Raw genomic sequence first — 27,630 nt, forward strand, 5'->3', positions numbered from 1 at the left:
ACACATTTAAATATATATTGCACCTTATCACTTAATTTTCCCCCGTATCCAAGGTACAAACCTACTAGATTGCTTCACTGATGAGCCCATTAGAAGGTCCTGGACGAAAGGTCATACCCTTTCTCATTTTATTTCTCGCAATTCAGCTGCCATAGGGTTGAAGATCCCCTATTTGTCCCACGTCAGAATGGCAGAACGGAACGAGACCGCCTCGAACTCGGGAATAATAGCGGCCGTAAAGACTCTGGGCTCGCGTTGTTGAAACAATATTTTCACAAGGGGCGCCTCGTAAGCCACGGATCTCGCCGGCTTTATAATATCGTCGCATTTCCAAAGAAGCTGACGTCCAAAGAACCTTTCGCTGGTCATTAATACCTTAAATTAATGTCATAGCGAAAACGAGCACACTGTAATTACAATTTAACCCTCAAACGATGGATCCGCTAAGACAACGGTAATTGAAATTTTATTTTCGTTTTCTAAATTATATTTCCATTTGTTTAAAAATTAATCGCGCTGTTTTCCACGATGTCGCGACCGGAACTCGAAAACAAGAGGATGGGTAACGGCTTTCGTCGACGCTGATCGATTTCTCGTTGGATTCGAGTCTTTGTTCGAGATGAGTCGAGTACACCGGGGAGGCTGTAGTCGAGGGTTGATTGGGTTTTCTGTGTTTCCAGGGAGAAGGAAATCGGAAGCTTTTTTGGAAGCTTATTTGCCCAGGGATTATGGGTGTTTAGGAAAGTCTTGACGTATCGTTTTAGGCTGATTTTGTAGGTTTTAGGAATGTGAAGATTAGAAGATGGTTATAACAGAGTTTAATATTAATATCATTTATTTTATATAAGGGTAATAATATTTTGTATTATGTTTCCTTTATCTCATTTAAAATTGCCTACTTTTATCCTTTTCCACAATCACTGAACCTAGGATTAAAATTTCAAAAAAAAAAGAAGAGAAACTTAACGTTTAACCTTCTTACCTTCCAAGAATCCTTATCAGCCAGGAAAAAACGTAGCGCCCAAAAGGTAGAAGGAAACAAAGCTCGTATATCACCTAAAACGCTTCGCCCATTTGTCCCATTTCTTCTCCAAGTTTTTAATTCCGTGGCAAATCGTCGAGGCAGACGTATTTTTTTTTTTCTTTTTTTTTCATTTCCCTGGTAAAGCGATCTTTGTGCGTGTTGTCGACGTCCAAACGAGCGGAGCACTTTGCTCGCGACGCTTTTCGCGGCTCGTTTTGCCGGCTTGGTTTTTACTCGCGTCTGACGCGATCGGGATTAAGCGGGAGACGGGAGATCATGGGCTTTGCGTGGGCAGCGAACGAATTACCATGGGGTTCCAAGGGCGAAATCGGGGCTCGTTTGGCTGTCAACGCGAGGAAACATGCGTGTCGCAGAGGTCTGCTTGTTTGGACCGTGAAACGGAAGACATTTCCCTGAATTGTTCCCACAAGTGTGTGCACAAGGGTCCTAGTGTTATCACCAGGAAGAAGTACCTTTAGTGAGATAAAAATGAGACGGTTAGAAATATCATTTTTTATCTTCCACCTGAAAATCCTTATTTTGTTTATATTTTACCTAGCTATAAATTATTCAGTACACTTGAATGAAATATAAGGTTCCTTTCAGTTAAAAGTAAGGATACCATTTTGAATGATATTTTTAAAGCAATCAGACTGACAGTTCGTACTTTTGAAGATTGGAATGTTGCAAGGAATTTTAAATAGCCCCGGCTAAAAATAGTTTAATTGATACAATCGTTTGAAAGCGGAGGTGATCCCTGTCGAGATACGCGTCGGAATAAAGGGGAGAAGCTTAATGAACGTGGATATGAAAAATGTTTCGTTTTCGAGTTACACGGCCAGTTCTCATTTATCAGCTGTCGGCTGTTTATGGGGCCATTTAAACAGTACAGTGTACACGTACGCCGGTTAAATAGCTTAGCACATTTGAAATAGCCAGCTTAACGCTGTTCTGAGGGTATAAGCAGAATATATGGAATGCTGAAACGAGTTCAGCATCCTTTTTTTATATTTATTTTTCATTAATAGTGATAATCTGATATGTTATATTACCTGAAAAATTAAACTCGATCCCAGATTTTTAATTTTACTGTTTGCAGTTTTAGTTTTTTGTAAATTAATATATGGAAAGTAAGTTGTTACTGACAGAAACAAATTTAAATACAAGAAATTTTATTAGTTCACGTCTTAAACGATTTAATCGTCTTTGAAAGGAAGCAATAACGTGATTTCTGTTCACTCGGACATTACTCTAATTAATAATCTTGAAGATCTATCGAGCATTAAAAATGTCCCAAGATCTCCAAGTCCTTCGAAACAGCGAAGAATTTCAAGACTTCCGAGACTTTCGAGAGTTTCGAGTCTGTCGAGCTCGTTAACCCAATTTACTTCATCACTGGGCTTCCTCAAGATTTCAAGGAGCCACACTTTTTACACGAAATCCGTTAGACAATGAAACGAATTAGCTGATGTGCACGCAATTTGAAAAAGCATCGATGTAAATTATAATTTGTCTTCTCTAACGAGCACAGGCCGATCCTTCGGCCTGTTCGGAGAAGTTGAATTATGACAAGATTCATTGGTGAAGCAACACTTGAAGGACTTTATGAAAGAGTCTGGCGAAGTTCAGCAACAGAGCGGAAGATGAGAATGATCATCTGTACCTGGAGGATGTGGAAAGAAAACCGTATTTCTTGTCAAGTGTCGTAATACCTTAGTCAACGGGGACACGTAGGGAGGGTGGGGCCTTGAAATGGACAGTAAATCTTTGTTATTTATAGGTATATGAAAAAAACATTCGATATGAATTCGCACTGAGATATATTCTCAAATATATTACATTTTTGACATTTACAAAAGTGATAATGAAAAATTCTTTTTTTATTCTCAAATTATAGAATATTTATCAGTTTCGATGGAAATAGTTGTGAAATTACCTTGGAAATCAATCGCAAACAAAGTACTCATAAATTTTTAATTATCTTATAATTTATTCCCTTCATTAAACCATGGATAATGAACGTCAAATATAATATAAACCAATAGTAATAATTTTAGATGAGCCTCGTATTTTATTGCATATTTTAATTCTTTAAATTATACTAATAAGAGAAATAAAGTTGTATATTTATTCTCTAATTAAACAATTCTCCTATATGGTGTGTATAGAGGATAATCTAGGATCATTGAAAATTTATGAATCCTTTTTTAAATAGAATTAATTCTTTGTATGCAATTCATTTCCAAGGTGGTTGCACGACTATTTTCGCGAGAAATCCTTGAATGCAGAAGCTGAGGCATGGATTGTGTGCTTGGAAGCTCGGGTCAAGGGTATGGTCCCCATAAACCTGTCACTTCTTTCCTGGTACTTAGTTACGCTGGTTCCTCGGGATTCTTTTTTCCCTTTCTTTTTTCTTCAGGAACGCTACAGTTGGGAAACCTTCGGTCACAAATCATACAATTTTTTTTCTGCTTCCTTGGCAAGTTAAAGGAAAATGAATTCAGACACACGACGATTTATTATTGAGCTTTTCAATAAAATTCTTTCAGGTATTTTATTTAACTTTCCAAAAATTTTGGTATCTCAACGCGAGTAATAGATATTAGCTAGAGAATGAAATAAATAAAAATAATATTTCTATTGATATTAACGTCGATAATAACAATATTAATTAATTTTAACGCGGCGCCGCGTCGTACATAGCGAACGTATTAACGTTTAAACTGTAATTGACATTAATTAAAAGCTGTTAAGTCGTTTAAGATCGAGGATGCGGAATAATAAGATTCGCGATTAAAAACTGATCACCATCGGTCGATTTAAGGAAAACCATCGCCGTCTTTCGATTTGATTGAAGGAAACGATCCGTGAATAACCGATCAGCCTCGCGGGGACGTGTAAAAGTGTCGATGAACGATTTTCAGCATCGGGGGGGTCGTCGTGAGACGATAAGTTTATAATAAGATTGTAATTACTTGTTTTAATAAACTCGACGACAAACTGGTTCCCATCGTGGCCGTATCGATCAATCCCTCGGGTGAAACAGGCTGCAACTTCTTATAATAGCACGGCCGTTTCAATTAATTCGATTCAACGCCACGGTTTCGAGTTTCCTCCATGTTCGACGAGAAGTTCGTGCAGGCTAAAAGGGAACCGTTTTACGAGCCCCAACGTGGTAGAGCCTTGAATTCCGTCGTTAACGTCACACCCCTTGATCGCCGAGACGAAACAATGATCAATGTCGATTTATCACATTCCTCGGAAATCTTTCCTTCGTGATTCGACTGTTTGCGAGAAATTTCCGGGAAGCCAGTGATCGATCATAAATTTTTAACCGGATGATAAGAGATTTTCAGCAGTTTTAAAGTTTTAAAGATTAAAATTGTCAAAGTGACCAGTTTCAGATTTCTTATTTTAAATTAGAGAATTTGTTTTTGTTAACACGTTGAAGGGCCACCGAAGACCGGCATTGCAAATTACACATGCCAGAATAATTAGATGAAGACAATAGATAAACATTATTTTGAATAATATTTCCATTTTCACTGTTGCAGTCAACGTGTTAAAAAATAATTAGGCACTCAATGGTGATCGTTATAGTGCTAAGGATTTCTTGGAGCGTTTAATTACAGGCAATTTAATTATCAGATAGTTAGTGATTAGAAATAAATATATTTTTGTTTGTAAAATAGTTGAGATTTCCTACTATTATTTCAAAATATTGCTTTTATTTTTACTTAAATATAGAATATTAATTCTGAAATATTATCATTTCAATTTGTTACACATAAATAACACATTTTCATTTTACTGAACAATTTTTACCTTGTTCAGATAATCTGTTACTTATCTATTCCATGAATAAAATACATAAAAAGACATGCAGAATAACGAAAAAAGGGGGCTAATAAATGTACCCAGCAATTAAGATGGTGCACGATAGTAAAAGAATTCACGCGATCCAGACGAGACATGAATTTATGCTCGTGTACAAACATCAGTATCGAATCATCGATTTAAATCTTGCAGCGTGTAATTATGAAGAAGCACGCGATAGAATTTTTATAACGATTCGCTCGATATTTTCCATATACGTCGAAGGAAGTCACCCTTCTACAGGGCTATTATTTCTCACATAGTTAGATTTATTCGCAATTTAAGAGAATCCGAGGAAACATAGGAAGGAAAAGGGAAATTAAGATCCGGTAATTTGTTGATATCTCATTTAACGATCGCAAGACATAATTAAGGGAAGATCGAGCGTGATTGTATAATCGTGTTCCACGTGCAAGTTAAAATGTTGTTCACGCGTCGTTATGGTTTTCGCACGATTCATCTTCTTACTGAGCAGCTACCGTATGCTTTTATCAGATCACGCGATCAACAGAAGCAAATTTTATTTTATTCTTGAAGATATCAAATTTATGGGATGAAATAGTGCTTCTGATATTTTCTGAACTTGTTTCACATGTCATGAAATACGAACGATGTTCATTGAATATTTATCACAGAAGGCCTCTCAAGTGTTTCTTTCGATCAGCTTCTGCTACTTCTCTGAAGTTTTTCTGAGTTTTTGCAAGACTGTTGGTGACGATTCGCAGTATTCATAGTGTAATGACCTCTTATTGAATACTGCTGCACTTAAATCATTTACACTTTTTTCAAGGAATAATTGAACAGTTAATTATTGAATCCGGATAATTACACTTGAGAAAGAATACTGAACGTTATTATACATCTTGAAGTATAATTTTTCTGCTACAATAGGCAATGAATAATACATTCAAGAGGTATACTTAATTTCTTAATGTTAATTACATTGATTTTCTTCATTATAAGACTTTTCATCAGCATTGTAAGAAAAATTTCTATAAATCTTCCAAGGTGAATAAGAAGTAGAACAAAAACTTTGTATATTTAATCCTTTAAAAATGTAAAAGATTGTAAAAGATGTTCTTTCGAAGCAGCAGCATTTCTATCTGTTCATCCCTTTAAATCATAACCATGGTGGCGCCATGCAAAACCCATAGAGCTTGTAGCACAACACACACCTTGGTTGCATTTCGACATACCCCGGTCAAGAACCTCACCGATCGAGGTATACTAGTGACTTTTACCGTCGGAAGTACCGAAGATTTATGATCGCGAACGACGCTAAATTCGAAGTTATTTTTGCAGCATTTTACGATCCTCGATATTGCTCACCTTTGTTATATACGGCCCCCTGTTCGCTGCTTTTGCTTTCATATTAAACAAGAATTTGCCGTCATTTGAACGAGATAACGAAGGATGTTCATCTCGGTTATACGACTATCTCCTTGTTTTCCAATCATTTTTCTACTTTTCGTTGATATGATTGACTTCTTCAGGACGAAAGTCCTTAAAAATAGCCTGTCACTGAGAAATCATTGATTTTAACGAATGATTTATAATTGGGAGAACAAATAAATCAAATTATCCCCAGGGTGCGATTGATAATCATCGACATTCTCATGACTTCCATTTTTATTTTTATTTAAGTCATAATGAACAATCAGTACTTATCATCCAGTACATAATAAATAATTTTCTGAAAATATTCTCCAGAATGAAAGGGTTAAAAGTCCAAGTAATTAACGCCCAAAAATATAACGATATTCACCCTTAGCTCCATTCTTACATTTCTAATAAACCTCTTCATAGCAATAAAAATAATTTCATTTGAAAATAGTGATAATTGCATGGTTAGAAAAAAAGCTACCTTTTTCTGTCAGTCTTGTTTTCTTTCGCGCAATGGCTCTGATCGGATCCGATCGGCAAATCGCTTAGGGTAAATCGGCTTGGATTAAGCTGTCTGTTTCTATGCCAGCTTAGGAATGGAACGCGGTAATCCGACACCCGGTTAATGCTCGACAGGAAGTCAACGGGAAGACGAGGAGAGGAAACACGGTCGATGAGTGATACCGGCCGCTTTACAGCTATCGCTTAGGGAAAAAGGCTTATGATGGTATTTTTTTTCATTTTTACCCACGATGTATCGGTTTATTATATCATTTTGTGGGTCTCTTTCAATAGAATGCACTTTTCCATCAATTCACATAGGCTAAGCTCTATTTGCGAAAAAATTTGCTTGCCTCTGGCACTTTGGAAGATTAGGAAATTTGATTTTAAATTATTGTAAAATTTTTATATTAGCGTTGCGAGATAGTTAGCTGATATAAAATTGAAAAATGAATGAATCTATTGATTTTATATTGATAGTAGATTTAATATAATTGCTTTGAATTGCAAAATGCTCCTCGAACTCGGACGATTTCAATTAGATAAACATATTTCTCCATTAACAGAAATTAAATCTATTTAATTGCAGCTGGAAATTGATTTCCAATTAATGTTTTCTAAAATAGCTTCAATAGAGAGGGAAACCACTTCATATCCCAACTCGGCAGTTAAGTATCTCCCTCTGGACTTAAGAGCACTTTATTTTGTTAAGAATAAAAAAGATTCAAAGAGCCTTTCATAGAACTCGGTTGTAAAAAAAGGATGCACTGTAAGATGACTTGTCTGTTTATCGGAAAAGAGCGGAGAAATTCTGGATTAAAAAGGCGGAATTCAACAATTTATCGCCGAGCTGGCGCACGCAAATGGTAACGCGCGATGAACACCTCACGCACGCAATTGTACGCGCGAAGAAAACGCAAAATCGTGATCATTCTGCCAGCAGTCGCATTGTTCGCAATTTTCTTCGCGCGAAGCCGATGATGATGAAGGTGTTCTGCCCCTCGGCATTCGCGTCGTTCGAAGGAAAATAGAAGAAAATGTCATTGGCCGGGTGCGTGAGTGTTTCCCTTTGAAAGGTAACCGCAAGAAAAATCCTATCCGTTGAAAAATTATTAAATATTAATATAATACAGTGAAAATTATTAAAAATTTGTCAGAAGATGGAGGTCTTAGAGATGTAAATTATTATAGTTTCCATTTATCAATATTATAAAATGATTTTAAAGACTTAGAGGGTTGATAAATTTGGAAATTTGAAAAAGGGTTAGAGCAATGGAAATGAAAAATTGTGGACAGCTGCAAGTGAAGACCATAAAAATCGCATTTGGTTAATCAAGATGCAATCTTCTTGGAAACAAGACGTTTCTACATGAAAGTTATCCCTCGTGTAACTTGCAATTACTGTTTAGATTGCTTGTTGCTCGAAGTAAGAATTGCGAGTTGTAGGTGTTGGTCGCACAATACGTAGCCAAAGTTATCTTGTAGCTTCCCTAATCCAGGAAATTGCTCGTCTCAGCGCGGCGATTTTGTAACGTGTACAAGGTGAAATGAGTTTCCACCAAGAGGTGGAGGGAAAATTTCCGAGGGATGCGAAACAGGGGAAGGATATTGGGTGATATTTTCGCAAATTTCGCTGAAATTATGAGATTGAGGGAAGCAGAATTTTTTATGCAGGAAAATTTTACAAATTAAATTCATAGTATAATCTTAAATATTTGGAATAATATAAAATGTAACTTTGATTATTTTTCAAAACCTTGCGTGGAGTTTATAGAAATTCTATTAAATTATCGACACAAAAATATATAGATATTTACATTTATTGCAATATCACGTCTAAACAAGATCAATTCCAACTAAAATCGCGTGGAAGTTAAAATTAGATCGAACGATCTGCGAACCATGAGTGTAAAAAATTTGAATAGAGATTAAACCAGCAACTATAACAGTCTGATAAATTATACACCCCACGTTGACTCGATTCAGCAATTATCTCGAGCACAATTAAAACAAAATCATTAAAACACACGTCTCCTAATTGCGGATCGACGATCGTGCGCGAAATAAATAGCTTAATCTCGATTAAGACAATGATAGGCGGTAATGGATCTGGAAATGACTTCCCATCTCATTAAAATTGCAATCGTTTTCGCTGAGCCTCGCTGAGAAAGGGAGAAAGAAAGGGGGACAGAATCTTGTAAAAAGACTTCCTTGAAACGTTATCGACAACGGATCATTCTGACGATCGCGTCATCGATGACGGGACATCGTTAAACACGCTTCTGCTCGTCTATCATCGTCGATCGTGGCTGGTTCTCGCTCCAGAAAGCTTTTATCGCGATTCTGAAACGCGTTACAACGTATTACATCATACTCGACACGACGCTCGTCTTGACATTAACGAGCGACAGTGTTCCCCATCGTGCAAACTTTCGCCATCGCGAAGAACATCGTCGTTCATGGGAAAATATCGAAACCTTCTGGCTGGACGAGCAATCATTTCTTATTGCGAATGTCGTTTCGACGTGTCTCTGGACATTTTCACTGACAGCTTGTACAATATCGTCTCTCAAAGGCGTGAAAAGTGAACAGTTAGCTCATCAATCTTTCCTTACAATTAATTGTTTAAAAATTGAATTACCCCGTTAATTTATTTTTCATATATGGAAATTTTTTAATTTATCCCAATGGAACTTTGAAATTATAAATGGCACTTGGTCCGGGTTTCAAAATTGATAGGGGTAGTTTTCTCGGAGGATACGAGAATAAAGTAGCGAAAAGGAAGAAAGAAGGGCGGTATCGTCGATTGTTTCCCGCGGGATCGGGATAAGTTCGAGGACAAATAGACGCGGAGGTAGGCGGTGACCGTCCAGCCAGGCAAATTGAATTTAACGGGCGCGACGCGCGAACATGGAAGAACAAACAAAGAGAAGGGACCGCGTAAGGAAACGGTGTTTCACGGGAGTGCCGGTTTTCGTGTCCAAACAATTATGCAGAGGGGTGCAGACGAGTACATGCTCACGGTAACCCACTTACCGTTCGCTAAAGAGTGAAACGCTACTCGGCGAAGGCGGTTGTCGTATTAATGGCCTGTCGCTAATGTGCGAATATTCCATTACGCGGACTTGAGATATTTACCAACCTCTCGCGGTACGGATTTTCATATTTTCAGACGGTGAAATTTCTGTCCATAGGTTGTAGAAAACACGGCCGAAGACGCGGCGGACGAGAATTTCGCGGCGAGGAATCCTTAAGCAAAGCGAGAGAACGGACAAATTGAAATATGTATTTTATTCGGTGCATCATTCTGAAGGAGACGTTGCCATCTTTCATACCTGTTCCGTTTGCGCTTCGTGGAAGAAAAGGGGAGGCTCGAGTCGCGACCAACCGCGTTACGATGCTTGAAAGACTCCGCTGCTCGTGGACGGTAAATTCGCTTGCAATTGGATGCTACTAGATGAGTGCATCAAAACGAGTTCATTTGAAAAGATTGCTCTTTCAAATTTCTGTTTTTTTTTTTTAAATTGTGTTTGAAGACGAACGACAGATCGATGATAGTGATGCTATTAACAAGGAATATACAAGTTTTTGTACTTTCTACAAAGTTATTCTAGAAATTATTCAGATCGTTATCTTTCATACAGGAAGAATGAAAACTTTCTATGCATCCATTGAAAACCAAGAGGATTACTGTACATTCTCTTCTATTGTTCCAACAAATTATTGAAATAGTGTGTTTATAATTATCGACACCCCCCTCGCGCTATTATCCCGGTGAAAAGAGTCGGATGCAAAGTGTATCCTCTTTCGTTCATCGGCAAACGTGTCGCCGTGCACAAAACCAACCCTCGATGTGCAGTACGTATTGCAAGAACGTTCGTGGTGAGAAAAAAAAAAGAAGCGCCAGGTTTTCCCGGCAAAAGAAGACCCCTATGCTATTAACATCAAAAACGAGCGTGTGGAAAACGCAGCCTCACAGAGGCTCGGCCACGACAAACGCAGGAAAAGCGGAAATTCCTTGCAGAAAGTGCGAACGACGCCGTTTAACGCGCTGGGTACTCCATATTTATACCATTACGATCGCAAAACTCACGTAAACGCGCGTACACGCTTTCAGTGTCGCGCGCAGACGAACGCGTACGTCGTGCTCTTAATTCGCGCACAGTCGAACGGATCGCGGAGGGGGTTGAAAGGCGCGGGTATCGCAACATCGTTTCCCTACTACTAATTGCTAAATGCTAATGTACGCATACGCTTTGGCGACGCCTACTTTCGCGACAGACCGTGGATATTATTCGCGGCTGACTTCACCGATCGCGGGCGGAGGAATCGTCGCGGATGGCTCGTCATCCACTTTCCTCGATGCCGGTGTCGCGCGTCCTGGGACCAGCCGATTGGAATTTGCATTTTACCATCCCCGCCGTCGTCGAGGATTAATCATTCCGGATCGCTACTTGCTGATTTATGAAAATGGAGAACGTAGAGCCGCGCCCGCGAATGAGATTCGACGGCAACGCTTCCTGTCGCTTCATTTTTTTTCTCTCTCTTTTTCACTTTTTTCTGGCGCAATGATAACACGGTCGGAGGGATGTTTATCGTGATATCGAGCTTGAATGCTGCTGGGTTAGTCGCGGACAGACCCTTTGTGGACGGCGCTTTGTATGACGTAGATAGATGTACATCCGGGGGTGAGTTTTGATAGATGAACATATGCTGTGATAAAAATTTCAGGCAACCTGTTCCGCTCTTATAATTGCTGTGATGTATTGGTTGTTTGACTGGTTAATAGAAGGGTTGTATTGTTGGTTGAAATTATGAGGACGTTTGGATTTATTTTCGTGGATTTTGTATTTCAGTGAATTTTCTGTTTGAAAGAAAAAAATAACAAATAATTTATTCCTGGTGCAGCGATATATTTTATAAATTAATCCAGTTCAATGAAATTTTTCTATATAATTATTATCATAATATTGAAATAACTGATCAGTTTAATATGCGAAACGCACACCCTATGTTTACAAAAAAGTAATGACATACAGTGTCCCCGTTTCCACCTGCTTGTACTTTCATTAAAAAACCATCGTAAATTCCATAACCACATTTATCAGCCACGATGATCAGTTAATGCCCATAATAAGAGCATCGCTTAATTGAAAACCTATAAGAACTCCATGTTTCGCGACGAAAAATGAGTAAGAGCCAATCGTACCATCGCTCAACTTCCGTTCGCCAAGAGGCGTGTTGCGTTATCATAAATTTTTGAAAGGAAAACAGGCCATTAGCCCGCGCAAGATAATCTCGAAACCCGCTGAATTTCCCCCCCACGTATCTCGAATCTCATCGTCCTGGGTAACAACCGCGCCCTGAGACGAGCCTGAGATTTCGAAAAGGATTAAACCGACTTGACCCGACGACCTTTTTATCGTTCTAATGTTTCCTGCGAGGAACGGTGAGGAGAACCACCTTAGATACCAGCGACGATGACCTGCGAACCGACCCCTCGTGCCAGAATTGCTTACTTATTATCACGGCCAATTACCGGATCGCGAGTTAATTAACGAGCTCCACATACATGGCTGTCGGGTATACGTAGACGATGAAGTTCTTTCCGAAAATCGTCACGATTCCTACAGGTGTTTCCTTCGTTAGTTAGGGTCTATTTTTATCGCATGTTATAATTTTATTGGCGCCTTTAATGGGTATTTAACGAGATAATTAAGTTATTTTATGGATACAAAGGGGAGTTTAGTCTGAAATTATACACCTTATGCGTCTTACGTTACTATTCAATGCAAGTGACGATGCATCTTATGCATTTTACGCTATGCATTCATTGCAATTAATGACGCCCCTTATGTGTCTTACAATATTTATCCGATTTAATTGACAACTCACCATCTGTGTCTTTGATTACCAAGTGCAATCGACGGTGCATCTTATGCATCTGACGGTGCATCCTATGCATCCGACGTTACATTCTATGGTATTTGAAGCAATCAATGACACACCGTATGCGTCTTACCTTGTTTATCCAGTATAATTGATGACGTATGCGAGCTACACCCTCGGTTCAGTCAGTAATCACAATGTGCATTCAGGATACAATTATATGCGTTGCATTGATTCAACCACAGCGATGTATGTAATTACACGTGAAGGCCGTGATGAACACATTGAAGACAAGATCGTACCGTGATATACCAGGAATCGTGTGAATTAACATCGAGCACGAGTGATTTGGAGCGTGTTACCGGTCACCGCACACGAATTCCATTATAAATAGAACGCTAGCTGAGAATTCGTATCTGGATCGTGTCGCTTGCGGATCAGTTTCGTTTTTCAAACAAACCAGTCACCCGACGTTTTAATCCTTTTTCGGATTTCCAAATTTAGTTCCATAGATGGTTTTCTTGGTACGCTCGTTTAATCAAATTGGTAAATGCAAATTAATTTTAAAAAATTGACAAAATAATACTTATATTCACACATAATTATATCGAGATGTATTAAAATATGCTTGATTGAAAATTTCGAGGGGACACCGCGGCCCCCATAATCCGAGAAAGGGTTAACCAGGATACAGAAGCCCGTCGTCGATTTCCTCGTGCAGGGGAGGCCGAGTGGTGCCATTAACACCAATTGTGGTTTCATTAATTTTCATCGGCACTTTGGTGCGTTAACGACGAACGAAGGTGACGGCCGGGAATCTCGAATTGGGAACCCGTTCCAGGCCCGCGTTCCATGGATTGGGTCCAGCTCTTGGCCGCAAGGCCGGTTGCTTGAATGTATGGATGGCTTTTTTGCTCTGGGTGTCGTCGATGGTGGCGGATTGATGCATTGGGTGCCGGCCGAGAGCTGGTTAGACATCGAATTTGCACTCGGGGAATTTTTTAATGAGGATGATTGTGTAATTAAAATTGAGGGGGATATTTTTGCTGAAGATGAGGATAAGATGTTAAGGTATAAAAAAATATTATGCGTTGTTTTCGCATCTTTATTTTGCGTGTCTTTAATCAATTACTAATAGAACCTTTTTAAAAAACAGTATTTTTAAAATTACAATTAATATCCAGATTGAATTGATATCAATTAAATCAGTAAAAGAAATTCAATTAGCTTTAATTTTATAAAAAAAGTATAAAATTGAATTAAAAAACAAGCTAAACATGGAATTTATCAAATCCAGGTAACTAGTATAGCTTGGATCAATTGAATCTACTGAAAAGGAAGAAACTGATAATAATCCAAGTTAATGTTCCATATAAAATCCTCTAAAAACGCGTCAGAAAGTCACTCCAATATAAATCATCATGACCCATAATAATTCACGATGATATCACAGCTGCAACACGATTCAGAATCCCATAACACCGGATCCCCATAACATAGTAGCTTAAAACATGAAACTCCGTTACATTAGACCCCCGTTACTCGCGTCTCCAGCAGCCTTGAAGCATCATCCATCTAATCCCCGCAACGGTCCACGGAACCATCATCAATCATCCGAATTCATCCGTACCGGCGACAATTAAGCCTTCTCTCGGTTCTCTCCCATCCGAACTTCCTCCGTCGGCAGAATGATCCGCGCCACGGGAGCATTTCCGATACCGATACTTTTTCTTTTTCATATTTCCAAATTTTATTAACGCTGATTTGTAACGTTTATTGCACCTTGAAAATTTTATTTCCAAGTTCATTTGACTTTGAGATTGATTTCTACATTTTTAACTCTTAAACAGCGGGGCCTGGGTCAATCTTGACCCAAACTTACAAAACGTATACAAGGGTACTAACTTTTTAAATATTATAATTCTCAAACAATAGAGTTTATGCAAAATGTAGAAAATGAAAACAAAATTGAATTAAATATGGGGTTCTCTTCGTGGTCCGCCATCCGAGGGTTAAAGCACAACTTAGCACAAACAGAGAACACCCTTATTCTCGTCGTTGGTTCATCTTATAAAGCTAAAAAATTCCTTAAAATCGACAGTAAGAAGTAGATGAAGATGAAATTTCAGGGTGTCGAAGGAACGATGGTTGATCCTGAGGAATCGTGTCAAAGCGAGTGGTTTGGTCTCGTTATGTCTGCCCGGGGGCGTTGGCTGCGCGCGGGCTCAAAGACGACGTAATTGCATCTCCTGCGCAATATACGCTACTTAGGTATCTCTTAATTAATTCGCGCCTCGCCCCGCCCGGTAATTATTTTCATATCGCCAGACACGTACCCCCGTGACCCTCCTCTTGGTGGCTGAGTCGACGTCGCCTCGACGGCGACGACGACGAGGTGGAGGACGAGGTCGAAAGCAGAGTCGAGCAGAGCCACGGGACACGCATAAGAATATCGAGCATTTCCGAGTTCAACCGGCGTATCGTTACTCTTTTTCCTCCCTTTTTTTTTATTCGTAATTAATTACGCGGCAACCAGATACACCGGTTCCCGCGATCGCGGAAAAACGAACGCCTTTTATCATTCGAGGTACGGTTATAATTTACCAGCTTCGATTCTTGTATCTTTTGGCGCCGCTAATCGGATGGTTATTATTAGAGCCACGTTGATTTCGTTCGCGAACGATCGTGTCCGTTTTTAGAGCATCGACTCGTGCTCGCGGTCAGCTACAGTCCAGGGACGAATAATGTGAATCGTAATGCTCTTTTGTATTGCGAGTATATGGACGGGTTCTTTATAGGCTACTAAAAGGAGACATGTCTCTGTTTTGATTGCAATTGGGAAGACATGTTCGAGGAAAAGGATGAATGGTAAAGAGGATTATAATTTCAAGACCTTATTTCTTTTTAATTAATAAATCTTTTATTATCTTACACAAAGAAGTATTAGGATACAGTAATTAAAAAGTTTGTAACCCTGCAGGGGTGATTTCTTGAAAGGTATTTTCGCCTGTTGCTTGATTATTAAACATCCTTTATTTTGTATTTTTTATTTTCAAGTTAAAACTATAGGTAAAGCTTAACACATTCTATGTCACATGATTCATTAATAATTCACGTTTATCGAAGATAATTAATATGGTACAATCGCAATGTCTTATAATTAATTTTTTTTTAACAGGGTAAAAGGATAAATATTAATTAAAAAGGAACAAACTCTAGTACAATACATAAGAATCTAATTGGAAACTGTACAATTCAAAATATAGGAATGACTAGTGTTCTATCTTTCACTAATATTTTTTTAATTTACTTTAATTTGAAATATGACCTACACAAGTGGATAAACTTACATATGTATATACATATAAGCATAATTCACGCGAAAAGACCTTGAAACATCACAGAAGAATTTCCTAAGGCAACTGCTCGTAACATTTCATACAGTTCACCCTTAGCTCGCAACATTGGGTGCCATCTGTGATCTTTGCCGTAAGACAACTTGCTTCGTGTATGCAATCTTTCTCCCTATTTTTATTCAAGAACAATACAAAAAAAAAATAATCCACTACCGAGGAAAAAAATGAATTCTCTTCATACAAAATTTAATTTTCTTAAAAATTATTTTTCTAACATATTGCAAGCCTAAATTTAAACATTAATCGTCTACGAACATTCATTTTCATTATGACAGTCGAGTGTTAATAATAACGAAAAAAAGAAACAAATATTCTAAAGCATATATTCTATCTTTAATTATTATTTATGGAATACAAGATATCTTTCGGATCAATTTCACATTAACATATTAAGCATACATCTTGAAGCTAAAACCGCCTCGGTAATTTAAAGATCACTCTACTAGTATCACAATTAATCGAATTCACGTCACAATCAGTTGGCCACACCTTGGACTACCCACGATAAAGTTTGTCGTCGCGTGTGCACCGTAATATTTACGTTTCAATTACGCTAATGCCGTTTGAAGGGGTGGTGGCGATCGAACGAACGGTTCGATCGCGAGACGACCAGGCGGAGAAACGCGGACGCGTACGTTTTCCGGGAGCAACGTACCAAAATTCGTTCCTGGCCGATCGACGTTCGCGTGTAAATTGTTCCTGAAATACACGACACACAAGTTCAGATACAAATAAAACATCGGTGTTGGTAGCCGCGCTCGATCGTCGTTACCTTTCTGTCCGCTTCAATGATTCATCCTCTGGGGCGCAATGAAATAAAATAATCCGTGAATTATTCCATGGAGCGTAGTTTGTGCAGCAGCTACATAATGCGAGGACCAACGTGAAGGGACAAAAGAATCGCTATAATGGACCTTGCCATGGCTCGTTTCCAACAAATGGAAGGAAGACACTAAACGGTGCATCGTTCGATACAAAACTCGATTATCCAGTTTGATTTTCGTGTCGAATCATTTGTCGATTGCAAGTATTCGTAGAGAAAAATTCATCTGGCTTCTTAAATAATATTTTGGTAGTTATAGTAGAAGGCAATCTTCGATTAAGTTCATTACTAGCATCAAGTCCTGTTTAGCATGGGTCTATCATGGGTCTGTTTTCTACGATAATTCGTTAAAAAATCAATCTACTATTTTAAGAAATATTTAAACAGCCGTAACGTAGTATAAATCTTTCATATTTTGAAAATGTCGTCGTCCAAGAACATTTCATTTATTCCACCTATAGTAACCATATATTTAATTTCTTTTCAGATGTAGCAGAAAAAGCGGATCCTAATTAGCAACATCCATTTTCCATTCTTCAGTTTCCATCCGCTCAGAGCTAACCCGCAGAAACCGTTATCAAACCAGAACACGATGTACGTATATCCAACATCCAATCGTCACTATTCAACATTTACATAAATTCTGGTGCAATACCAAAATCAAACAGGATCGTTCAGTTGCTAGCGGATCTGCTGCCGCTTTCAAGCGAGCCACGTCTAGCATTCTCACCCCTCATGATCGCTCCCTGGGCGATACCGTAATGTTCGAACGGATCTTTCCCATAAAACACCGTCTCCTCGGTTCGTTGATTCATCTTGTGCCTCGGCGGTGTGGACGTTCTTACGGGAGTGGTCGTGGGGCTGTTCTTCGGTGTGGACATCTTGCTGTGGTTGGAATTTGGACTGTTCCTTGACGAGGGGGGCAAATTCGAAGTCGAATTTACTGGAGTACCAGAGTCGTTGGCGGCCGCGTTGATGCCCTGCAACGCGTTGAAGCTCTGCATCACGAGATGAGAGGCGACCGACATCGTCAGCGGATTTGTGGCCGCCAAGGGAACTAGCCCGGTCGCGGATTTCTCGTTCCTGGCCAGCTGCAAAGCGTTACTCGATTGATTCTCCACTCGAGCCGTCGCCGGCAGCATTACCGTGGATTGATTTTCTACTCGAGACATTGATTGCGCCGCGGATCGATTCTCCGGCTGTGGGGTCGACCTTTCGCCCCGAGCCATCGTCGTTGCCGTCGACGATTGCCCGTTCGATTGGTTCGCCATCGCGGTTGACCTGTCGGTCGATCGATGGATCGTCGGGGTCGATCTTTCCGTCTGCCCGGTGGCCAGTACCGTGGTCGACTGGCTCCTCTTGGCGGACTCGGCTCGACTTCCGTTCAGCACGGGCGACGTCGGCGCCGGAAACGGGGCAGTTTGCGAGCGATGCTTTCTAGCCGGTATCTGCGGGCTCCTCGGCAAACTTCGATCACCTCCGCCCGTTGCCGCGTTCGAACTTTGATCTTGAACGTCCAGAGAGTTGGCGAGTTCGGGAACAGTTTCCTGGATGGGTAAGTTGGACTTGAACCCGCTCGTGGCTAACGATTCGTCTCGAGAGACGTTCAAACTCTTCGAATTATTCAGCTGCCCGTTAGCGTTCCCGACGGACCTCGTTTCCTCCGAGTTGGAATCGATTTTCAAGGGTAACCTGGCGGAGACCGGGTTACCATTGGTACCGTTCTTCAGCACCGCTAGATTAGGGTCACCGTTGGGGAAACTGGCGAATCTTGCGATCGTCTGTCGTTCCTCGGCTACCTGAGGGGCGAACGGAATTTTCCTCTCGGTTGGTTTGACGGATTGTCTCTTCCTAGCTGTCGATGCGTTCGTTCTGTGCCTGTGTCTTTTCGATTCGTTTTTCGCGATCGGACGAGTCTCCGGGAAGTGTCTTCCCTTCATGGAACTCGGTTCCTCGTCCTCGTCCTCGTAGAACCGGATGTCCTCGTTCAAATCCGACTCGTCCTCTTCGTACTCCTCGACTATCGCGCTCGCTTGGATCCATTCCCTGATACGGTCCTTCTTCTTCGCCCTGTCAACCGTGGTTTCGATACCGTACGTGGTCAGAGTGTGAAGGAGCTGGTTCTTCTCCTCCAAGGAACTGTGGAAGCTGTACATCGATGGGCACAACTCGTCCCTCTCGTCGGCGCCACCTGTGCAAACGTTTCAGTTCAATCAAGCGGATACGAGAGCCAGCTAAGTCTTTAATTTCGTTCGATTGTTACCGTTCATCGCCTTCTCCACACCCAGTTTCGCTAACCACCTGTCCTCCAGGTATTTGTTTACCTCCAGCACGCTGACGGGCCTCTTCTCCGCCTTTGGATCCAGTAGACGCTTGAACATCCTGAAGAATGTTCAAGGGGCTCGGTAAAAATCCTTGGAATTAATTTTAGGATAATGGGACGATGCTGGGAGGTCTACAGTTGTTGGAGATTTATTAAGGTAACATGGTGAGTTCGTTAAATTAAGCCATTTTATATGGTAATTCATCAATTTTGCGATGTTCTTTGTTTAAAATTAATTGCTTTTACCGTCAGTGTGATATATGTAAAATCCAGAATTTTTCTCTCGATACATTTAATAATCCCGTTTAGTCAGGGACAATAAACGACGTTCATGGAGGGTGACGCGATTGTAATGATTCACGCGGTTGTTTCAAAAACAAACTGAAACCAAAATGGAAACATTTCTTGGTACTGCTTTGTGCACTCCCTCGGAATGTAGTCTATAATTCTCTCTGAACCCTTCTGCTTGTTTTGACACGTAAACTCAATGCTGAAAAAGTCTCTCCTTTTATTAGCTCTCTGTGAATCAGTATGCTTTAAATCTTTCACGGTGACTTTATAAAATATACTTTTTAAAAAAAAAATAAATCAAGATCCTATAATTTATTTAAGTGTGTTTTAATTTTCTAATTCTTGGTTTTTATAACTTTACTTTGATCTAATCCTAGGTTCCCAATTAGCTATGGAACGTATGTCCAAGTTTGAAATATTAAAGCGTAAAGAATCGCGTCGTTTCTTTATCTAATCGTTCTGTATTGTTTCAGGAGCAATTAAGAAGCGGCGGATGAATGCAATCTGGTGCAGGCTGGCGCTTGGTACGCGTCACCCATACAGAAACTGACCTCTGCGCCCGTGAGCTGATCAGCTGAAATAATTTCGGTTTCTTGGCTATGTTCAACGTCGCGTTGTGCCAGTTTTGATATCTGGTGTAACGCGGGTCGTCCAACGCCGCCTTCTGCCACGGCAAGCATCCGGTCAGACAGACAAATAGGACAATGCCGAATTGCCAGACATCGTGCGACGTGAGAGCTCTGAAAAACGTGAAAGTCTAAATAAACGCTTATACTTTTATCATTCATGATCATGCAAGCCACGATTTGCGGAAGTTATTCCAACTTCGATTATAAATGCTTTCGTCAGCAAAAGAAATATCTATTTTAATTTAACAATTTCAATATTTTGCTACTTTAATAGAGTTCTCCTATAAGCTGTAATTATAGTTTTGAACTAATGTTATCCACTCGGTTAAGAGTCTTAAAATTCCACCTCTTAATTAGGGGAAGGTAATTGCTGGTAATGGTCAATCGAATAATTACTTGTACGTCTCGTCAGTGTCGATCTGCAATACCTCAGGCGGCGAGTACGGCAGCCACTCGTTGTGCCTTCGCACCACAGTGTTAACCCGCCTGGTCTCGCCAAAATCACACAGTTTGATCCTCGAGAAATCGCTCTTGAACACGAGGATGTTGTCGAGCTTGATGTCACGATGCACCAATTCGCGGCTGTGGATGTGATGCACCGCTGCAGCCAGTTGTCGGGCCACCCTCTTCGCGTGCAGCTCGCCTAAACCCGTCTCTGTCACGTTGGACGTTAAATCTCCTGGAAATTGAACCGCGAAATTTGTAATAAAAAGGGAACGAAAGGGTTCCAATGTCCCTAGAAGATTATTACCGTCTCATTGAATAGTCATTCAAGGTTTAATTTCTTAATCTCACATTTCTAGTGAAAAGGAAAAGGAAAATTCAAGATCAGTTTTGAATTTCTCACCAAGGGGAGCGTATTCTTGACTGAAAACGTAGAATCCAGCGGTCTCGAAGGCCACGTCGTAGGTGGTGATGATGTTCCTGTGGGCCGCCAGGTGTAACCCGTAATGGAATTCCCGAAAGAAGTCCGATATCCCGGTGTACGCCTTCGGTAGCGCCTTCAGCACCATCTCCGTCTGGGTGCTTCGATGTTCGGTAAGCAAAATCTTGCCGAACCATCCCTCTCCGACGATTTGCAGGATATCGAACTCGTCGATCAGATTCACCTGTTCGAAAAGAGGTAAGAGAGCACGTTTCAGCTGTTGTCCTGGGTACAGGATCGTTAGTCGTGGTGCGACGTATCGAACAGCTGCGCCCTCGATTTTTCACCGTGAATCGTGGATGAAAGCAAAACCGCGAACAAGACGGTAGTCCATTCTTCTATTTTTAATTCGACGCACGACCCGTTTTGTGTGTCGGACACGTTTCGATCGACGGATAACGCGGTTCCGAATGATTTCATCGAGGGTGGGTGAAAACGAAACTGCGGAAGATTTGTTTTCTTTATTTTTTTACGCAATAACCAGAAGCCCGTCGAAGTTCGTGGATCCGATGTATAATTTAGCGTGGTGCGTTAAAAATGTGTTCCGTGACTTTTTATCCAAAGTAAAATCAACGACGCAGCAAGAATTCCTAATTTTAATTAACCAGAGGACTTCTGCTGCATCTTTGGTGAATAGTAAGTAACCCTTTCGTTATAATTCAATGACAATTTTCATTCGTTTCAGTTTATATCACAAAATCAATATTTTCGTATATAATTTCAAGTGACAAATTTAAAGGTGAAAAAATAATGAAACTACTCCATTCATTATTTCGTGTACAATTTATCGGCGTCGAGTGCCATGTTCAAAAGCTATTTCATAATATTCTGTGAAACATGGCCCATTTTCAGTTCGTCTGCCAACTAAACAATTCATTTCAATTCATAACATAAAATAACATTTCAAGTACCACGCTGAAAGTTAATATATTTAATTAAAATGTATCACGCGTTCAGGGAATTGGAAACTCGTTTCGAATAAATATGTACCAGTTGCTCGTATTTCCAATTTCTTTCAGCAGCAAAAAATTAGAGAGGAGAATATCACGTTTTCAGATGAAAAATAATGGAAATATTCGTGCCATATGTTTTATTACACGAACAGTCGCGAACGACTGGTCGTCGAGCAATTAACCGAAGTGTTAAAGGTTACAATTGGTTCCTGTATTGTCATAAAGTGAGCATCGAGGGAAAGTTGGTTTACTGCCAGAGAGAAGGAGATTGCCCGTTCCTTGATTCTGAGGTAAATGTTGCACACACGTCCACTATTTCTGGATCCTCGACGACTCGCGACTGGAAACTCGGTCGCGTGTTACCGATCTGTCGAGAATTCGATTCGTCACGAACAGTAGCTCAAAGGTTCGTTCTATTACAGTACTCTGTTCATTTATTTGAAGATGCTTTTTCGAAGGGACTTCTGTCTGGGATTCGTTGTCCGACACACTTTCAGCGAAGATTTACATAGATCTCTGGGCGTGACTGACAGTGAGTTAACGAGGCACGATCTTAAGTTTATGAAATTCAGCGTGTAATATTATTATATATTTATCAATTTGAAATTAACATTTTAAAAAAATTAAATTTGAAACTTAAGAATGGACACTTAATAATGTAAAAAATTTTAATTGATCAAAAGTAGATTTATACTTTCTTTAATTGCAAGGAAATACATATTCCTAGGAATTAGAAACTCTGTAAATATTTTATAATTTTCCAAATTTATAAAATTGTAATAAAATGTAACAATTTCAAACCAAGGTATAATTAATAGAAGATAGTAACGTTGAAGCTAGCAAGGGTAGAAATTATCATCCCTTTAATTTCTTATTTACTTCGTCTACCCAAAAATGCATCTACCCATTCAATTCTTGATTCATCATCATTAACGGAAGCAATCAGAGACTTCTACCAAAAGAATCGATAATCGTTTTACTCTAAATTTTGCATTCGATACATTTGTCTCTTCCTTAATTGGGTCAACAGTTTCATTCTATCAGACAGATTGGAAAATCGTATTAACAGAGGATCGTTCAATTCAGAGGATCCGTTCAACGACACGAGTCAGGATATATTTACAAATTTATGCGCTCGACACAGGGTCGGATCTCAGTTGTTTCCAGTTCTTCAAACATTTCGGTCGAGGTTTGTGTGCTTCGAGCACGTGAATTTGTAAGCATTTACTGTCTCGTCTTGTTGGATGGAGTATGGTTCTGTCACGTCAGAGATTCGATTCGTCAATCGAATTACCTTCTCGAGCTCGAATTCGCGTATCCTGTGAATGGAGCCGCCGATCGCCTTCTTCATTAAGCTCATTCTGACAGACGGTAGTCAATCGTGTGCCACGGGCTCGTGCGGAAGCCAAAAGTCGAAAATGAGCTTAACAATCCGTTTTGATTAACGCAGAGATATTCACATTTTGTCATTTCGTGGTGAACGATGATCATTGGACTTCCGCTAGCTCGTTGTGATCAGCCATTCGATCTTGCGAAAAAGTCGATGAACCCTGAATCTGAAAAGACCAAGTGTACAACAACAAAAATTAGAATGTTAGAGAAGATTCTGCCGAGAATTACTGCATTCGCGAAAGTGCTTGCCCCATAGCGAGAGGGTTAAACTTTGGAACCACTTAAACTTTGATCACGTTCGCTCTGTTCCACAAAGCAGAAGCGTGAGTTTTAGATAATGTTCCCTTTGTGCCATCGTAAAGTAACTACGCGATTTTCACGGTATTACAAAGCTTAGAAACAGAAAGAAAAATATAGGTTTCGTGATGGTTCGCCTTGATGAGATATTATCTTTTAATTACAAGAGGATGAAGGGGTGTTGGTAAGTTGAAGATGTGTAGGTCTATGAAAAATATGTTATGATTAAATATTAATTTTTTAATTATAAAAGAGAAAGTTGAATTAACAATGATAAATTTGGAATATGAAAATTTATGGAAAATATATATATATATTATGCTTGGTATTGTAATTATTTTTAGGTATTTTATTTGGAAATAAATTGTATTTGAAAATTAATTTAGCGGAATTTTTTGAACAAAGTATATGAAGTTTCTTTGGTGCCTTGAAAAAGAACGTTGTTTCAACGGAGTGCACGTGTCGAATACGAAAATAGCATTACGAATTCCGAGCTATAATTCATAGTTCTGTATTATTGGTTCGAATAAGTAGCTCGTGTGTAATTTCGCGGCAAAAGATTGTATTTTCTCTCTATCGAGTGCTTTTGCATCGTATTTTCGAATTGCGATAATTGTTGCGCAAGTTGGACAACGAAACGCCGCAAAACTCGGCCGGCATTACACGAACCAACCTCTCCATTAGCCAAATTCCATTTACTATATCGCACGCATATAATATCGAGATATAAATTTCCTTTCTCTAACATATGCTTCTATTTCTTACATCTTCAAACGTTTGAAAAATCTAATAATTTTCATTAATATTTGCATATAAATATGAATTCTTATGTCTTCTGTTCTGTAGCTATTTTTATGAAATTTAGATTTTCTACCACATTCGTTATAGTATTATATATTTAGATTATAAATTTATATTATATCGAAAAACTATAATAATACAAATTTTCTATAGAAATCCACGTTTTTGACAATATTATTAAAAAATATCTAGAATATAAATAAAAATAGGGCGATTAAAAAATCAACAAAGCCAAGCCACAATTCAACAACACTTATTTTCTCAATAATTAAAAAATTTGAACACGTACATAATCGTACCAAAAAATAAAACTCGACAAAACGATGTTCTCGTTGGGGAACAGTTGCAGCTTATAGTAGGATCACTCTATCATTTCTTATCAAACTTCCCCGAAACACGGGTTTCTTATCACTTTTCTCGAATACTATTCACCAAGAGTGTTCTTTCCCAACTTTCGTTCACCCACTCACACACACACACACACACACACACACACACGTGTACACACTGTACACTTTGGCACTTCGTTCCAAGAATTCGCTCACGAATCCGAGACACAATTAATCCATGAAAATGTCACCACTACCACCGCTAGCCAAACACCTTTTCTTCAACTTCACGATATAATAATTTTATAACGTTATACGAAACTTTGAGGGTTTTCTTTTTTATTCTATCGGGGTTAGATCAGATCGCGCAACAGGCAACAACTTTGTCCGTCGGGATTCGTGATTTTACAGCAACTACCGTGTTCGCTGCACTCTTCGACTGTCTGCAGTATTTATAAAACACCGACCGGAAAGCGCGACTGGCGAGCTGATTTTGGCGCCGAGCCGGCTTGGCCGCGCGCTGACGCCTCGACGCCGACGATGTATTCGTCGACGACGAGGAACCCAACGGACTCTAGAATTCCATAAAAATCAAGGATAATCGCGCGAGTAGGTCGGTGTCCGTCACGAGACGTCGAGGTACCACATGGAACCACGTGGCAAACGCTGGTTAAATGTGTCATCTTCGTCCCAGGCAATTGATGCGTCGGCGTCGCGACGCTACCAGCCTTTTACATGCTCATGGGATCGATAAGTAATTTATTTTCACACGTGTGGAAAAATATCAGACATGATTTAAGTTAGACGTTTATGGTAGCGAAATTATGTTCACGTGGGTGCTTTGGAAGAATATTCTTTTATATGTGGGTGTTTGCAGAAATATTTAGACTGGCTGCGTGATATTCGGGGAATTTTACTAATTCACTTTTAAAGAATTTATATATTCACATGATTTGTCATTGAATAAGAATATTTTTCTTAATTATGTGAAAAGTATTTTGATGTTAATCGTGGTTCTGTTTATCTATTTGTAATGTAAGGTGCATGTTTGAAAATGAAATAGTGAAAACACGTTTTCTCTTTCTTATATAAAGTATATTTTCATAAAATTATAATTATTAAATACAGAGATATAATTTTTGTTCTGTCAATTTAAAGTTCCGCTTATAAATGGAAATCAAATATACAATTGTTATTTGTTATACATAAAAGTAATAAATTTAAACTGTTCTTATATGTTAAGGACATCTATTGATGACTTATTGCACCACAGACGCCGTCTGTGATAGAACCACTGAAGATATATGAGATAGATCATCAGCCTTGTTGTAGTTCGTGTTTCAGAATCTCCAATACCGACGTCGCTGAAACTCGCATTCGCGCAATAACTACAGATCCAACAAGCAGTAAGTACAGATTGTAGAAGACTGGACATGCCGCTGTTCTCAAAGGGTCTGCATTATCCTAGTATAAAAATCAGAAATACTTTGTACTGCAACAGTCTATCAACCGTACTGCAGCACCGTTATCAACTGTTCAACGTAGAGCGAAGTGAAACACATCAGTATTATAGCGACCGCCGAAGGGTGCAGATCTACCTGCTAAACATACATATACCCTTATTTTAGTTTCTGCATTCATTTAATTTGCTGTGTTTATTTTTTTAGCTTATTGAATAAACTCATTAGGAGGACGAACGTTTTGATTTTATTACTCCCGTGTGCATCCTTTACATCTCTGCACCCCTTACAAACCCGCATTATTTACATCCCAGCATTCCTTACATCACTGCATCCTTTACATCCATTTTTTTTTTTTTTTTTTTTTTTTTTACGTGGTGGAAATCTTCAGAAAGACACCTCCAGCCCTTCTGGGGAGGGGCCGGAGGTAGTGTGGGATTTTTACCCACTAAAACCACCACGGTGGCCTGCACTGGGGCTATAGGGAGGGCCTCGGAACGTCTGACGAACACACCGAGGCCCCTCCACTCCTGGTGGCCCGATCTCGGGGTAGGGTCTGATCTTTCATACTCTACTCCCCCATGTGCCAAACTCCGCCGACATCGGGGGCCACACCCGATGCCGGCACTCCTCGGGCCGCGTGCAGTGAAGACCGGGGCCCCAGCCTCGGACCCACGCGGTATTCCTTTACATCCCTCGTTCCGTTACATCTCTGCATCCCTTACATACCTACATTCTTTTCATCCCTACATTCCTTTCATCCCTACATTATTTTCATCCCTGCATTCCTTACATCTCTTCATCCCTTAAATCCCTACATTCTTATCATCCCTACACTCTTTTCATTCCCACAATCCTTACATCCCTACATTCTTTTCATTCCTACATTCCTTTCATCCCTACACTCTTTTTATCCCTACATTCCTTATATCCCTGCATCCCTTACAATAAATATATTATAAAGACTGCTTCGAGTAAAGGTAAGTAAAGGTAAGTAAAGGTAAGTTAGTTCCTTTTTTCGCCACCCGAGGGCGCTGATCCGACAGCGAAATTTTAGTTCGCATTTTTGCCGATAGAGGGCCAAAAATTGAGCAAGGTTTAGTTCCTTTTTTAGCCACCAGATGGCGCTGATTCGACATAGAAATTTTAGTTCGCATTTTTGCCGATAGAGGGCCAAAAATTGAGCAAGGTTTCGTTCCTTTTTTCGCCACCAGATGGCGCTGATTCGACGTCGAGATTTTAGTTCGCATTTTTGCCGCTAGAGGGCCAAAATTTGAGCAATGTTTAGTTCCTTTTTTCGCCACCAGATGGCGCTGAT

The 27,630-nt window shown here is 39.7% G+C and overlaps 1 protein-coding gene across 3 annotated transcripts; it reads right to left on the minus strand.

Annotated features, from left to right (window-relative positions):
• Positions 1 to 15,582: 15,582 nt before the first annotated feature.
• On the minus strand, positions 15,583 to 25,331 carry LOC117606906 (uncharacterized). 3 transcript variants are annotated; one of them, XR_004582091.2, is made up of 8 exons: positions 24,813 to 25,331; positions 23,328 to 23,589; positions 21,003 to 21,264; positions 20,552 to 20,834; positions 20,078 to 20,266; positions 19,176 to 19,294; positions 16,862 to 19,103; positions 15,584 to 16,788 (listed from the first exon to the last, which is right to left on the minus strand). XR_004582091.2 is itself a non-coding variant. In XM_076689482.1 (7 exons), exons 2-7 carry the CDS (start codon positions 23,391 to 23,393, stop codon positions 17,587 to 17,589), a joined length of 2,436 nt encoding a protein of 811 aa, XP_076545597.1. In that variant the 5' UTR covers positions 23,394 to 23,589; positions 24,823 to 25,331; the 3' UTR covers positions 15,583 to 17,586. The 3 variants fall into 3 exon arrangements, 2 of the variants coding, with proteins under 2 accessions (XP_076545597.1, XP_034185828.2); XM_076689482.1 differs by having other exon boundaries at positions 15,583 to 19,103; positions 24,823 to 25,331; XM_034329937.2 differs by having other exon boundaries at positions 15,583 to 19,103.
• Between the last annotated feature and the right edge of the window lie 2,299 nt (positions 25,332 to 27,630).

This window comes from Osmia lignaria, chromosome 2, assembly GCF_051020975.1.
Source record: "Osmia lignaria lignaria isolate PbOS001 chromosome 2, iyOsmLign1, whole genome shotgun sequence".
Classification (NCBI taxonomy): domain Eukaryota; kingdom Metazoa; phylum Arthropoda; class Insecta; order Hymenoptera; family Megachilidae; genus Osmia; species Osmia lignaria.

Excerpts from the sequence above, each read along its gene's own strand:
- LOC117606906 (XM_076689482.1), bottom strand. The coding sequence starts at position 23,393 with ATGAGCTTAATGAAGAAGGCGATCGGCGGCTCCATTCACAGGATACGC. Across the intron at positions 20,835-21,002 it reads TCAAGAATACGCTCCCCTTG|GAGATTTAACGTCCAACGTG; the intron begins GTGAGAAATTCA and ends TTCAATTTCCAG. Across the intron at positions 19,295-20,077 it reads ATCAGCTCACGGGCGCAGAG|GATGTTCAAGCGTCTACTGG; the intron begins GTCAGTTTCTGT and ends AACATTCTTCAG.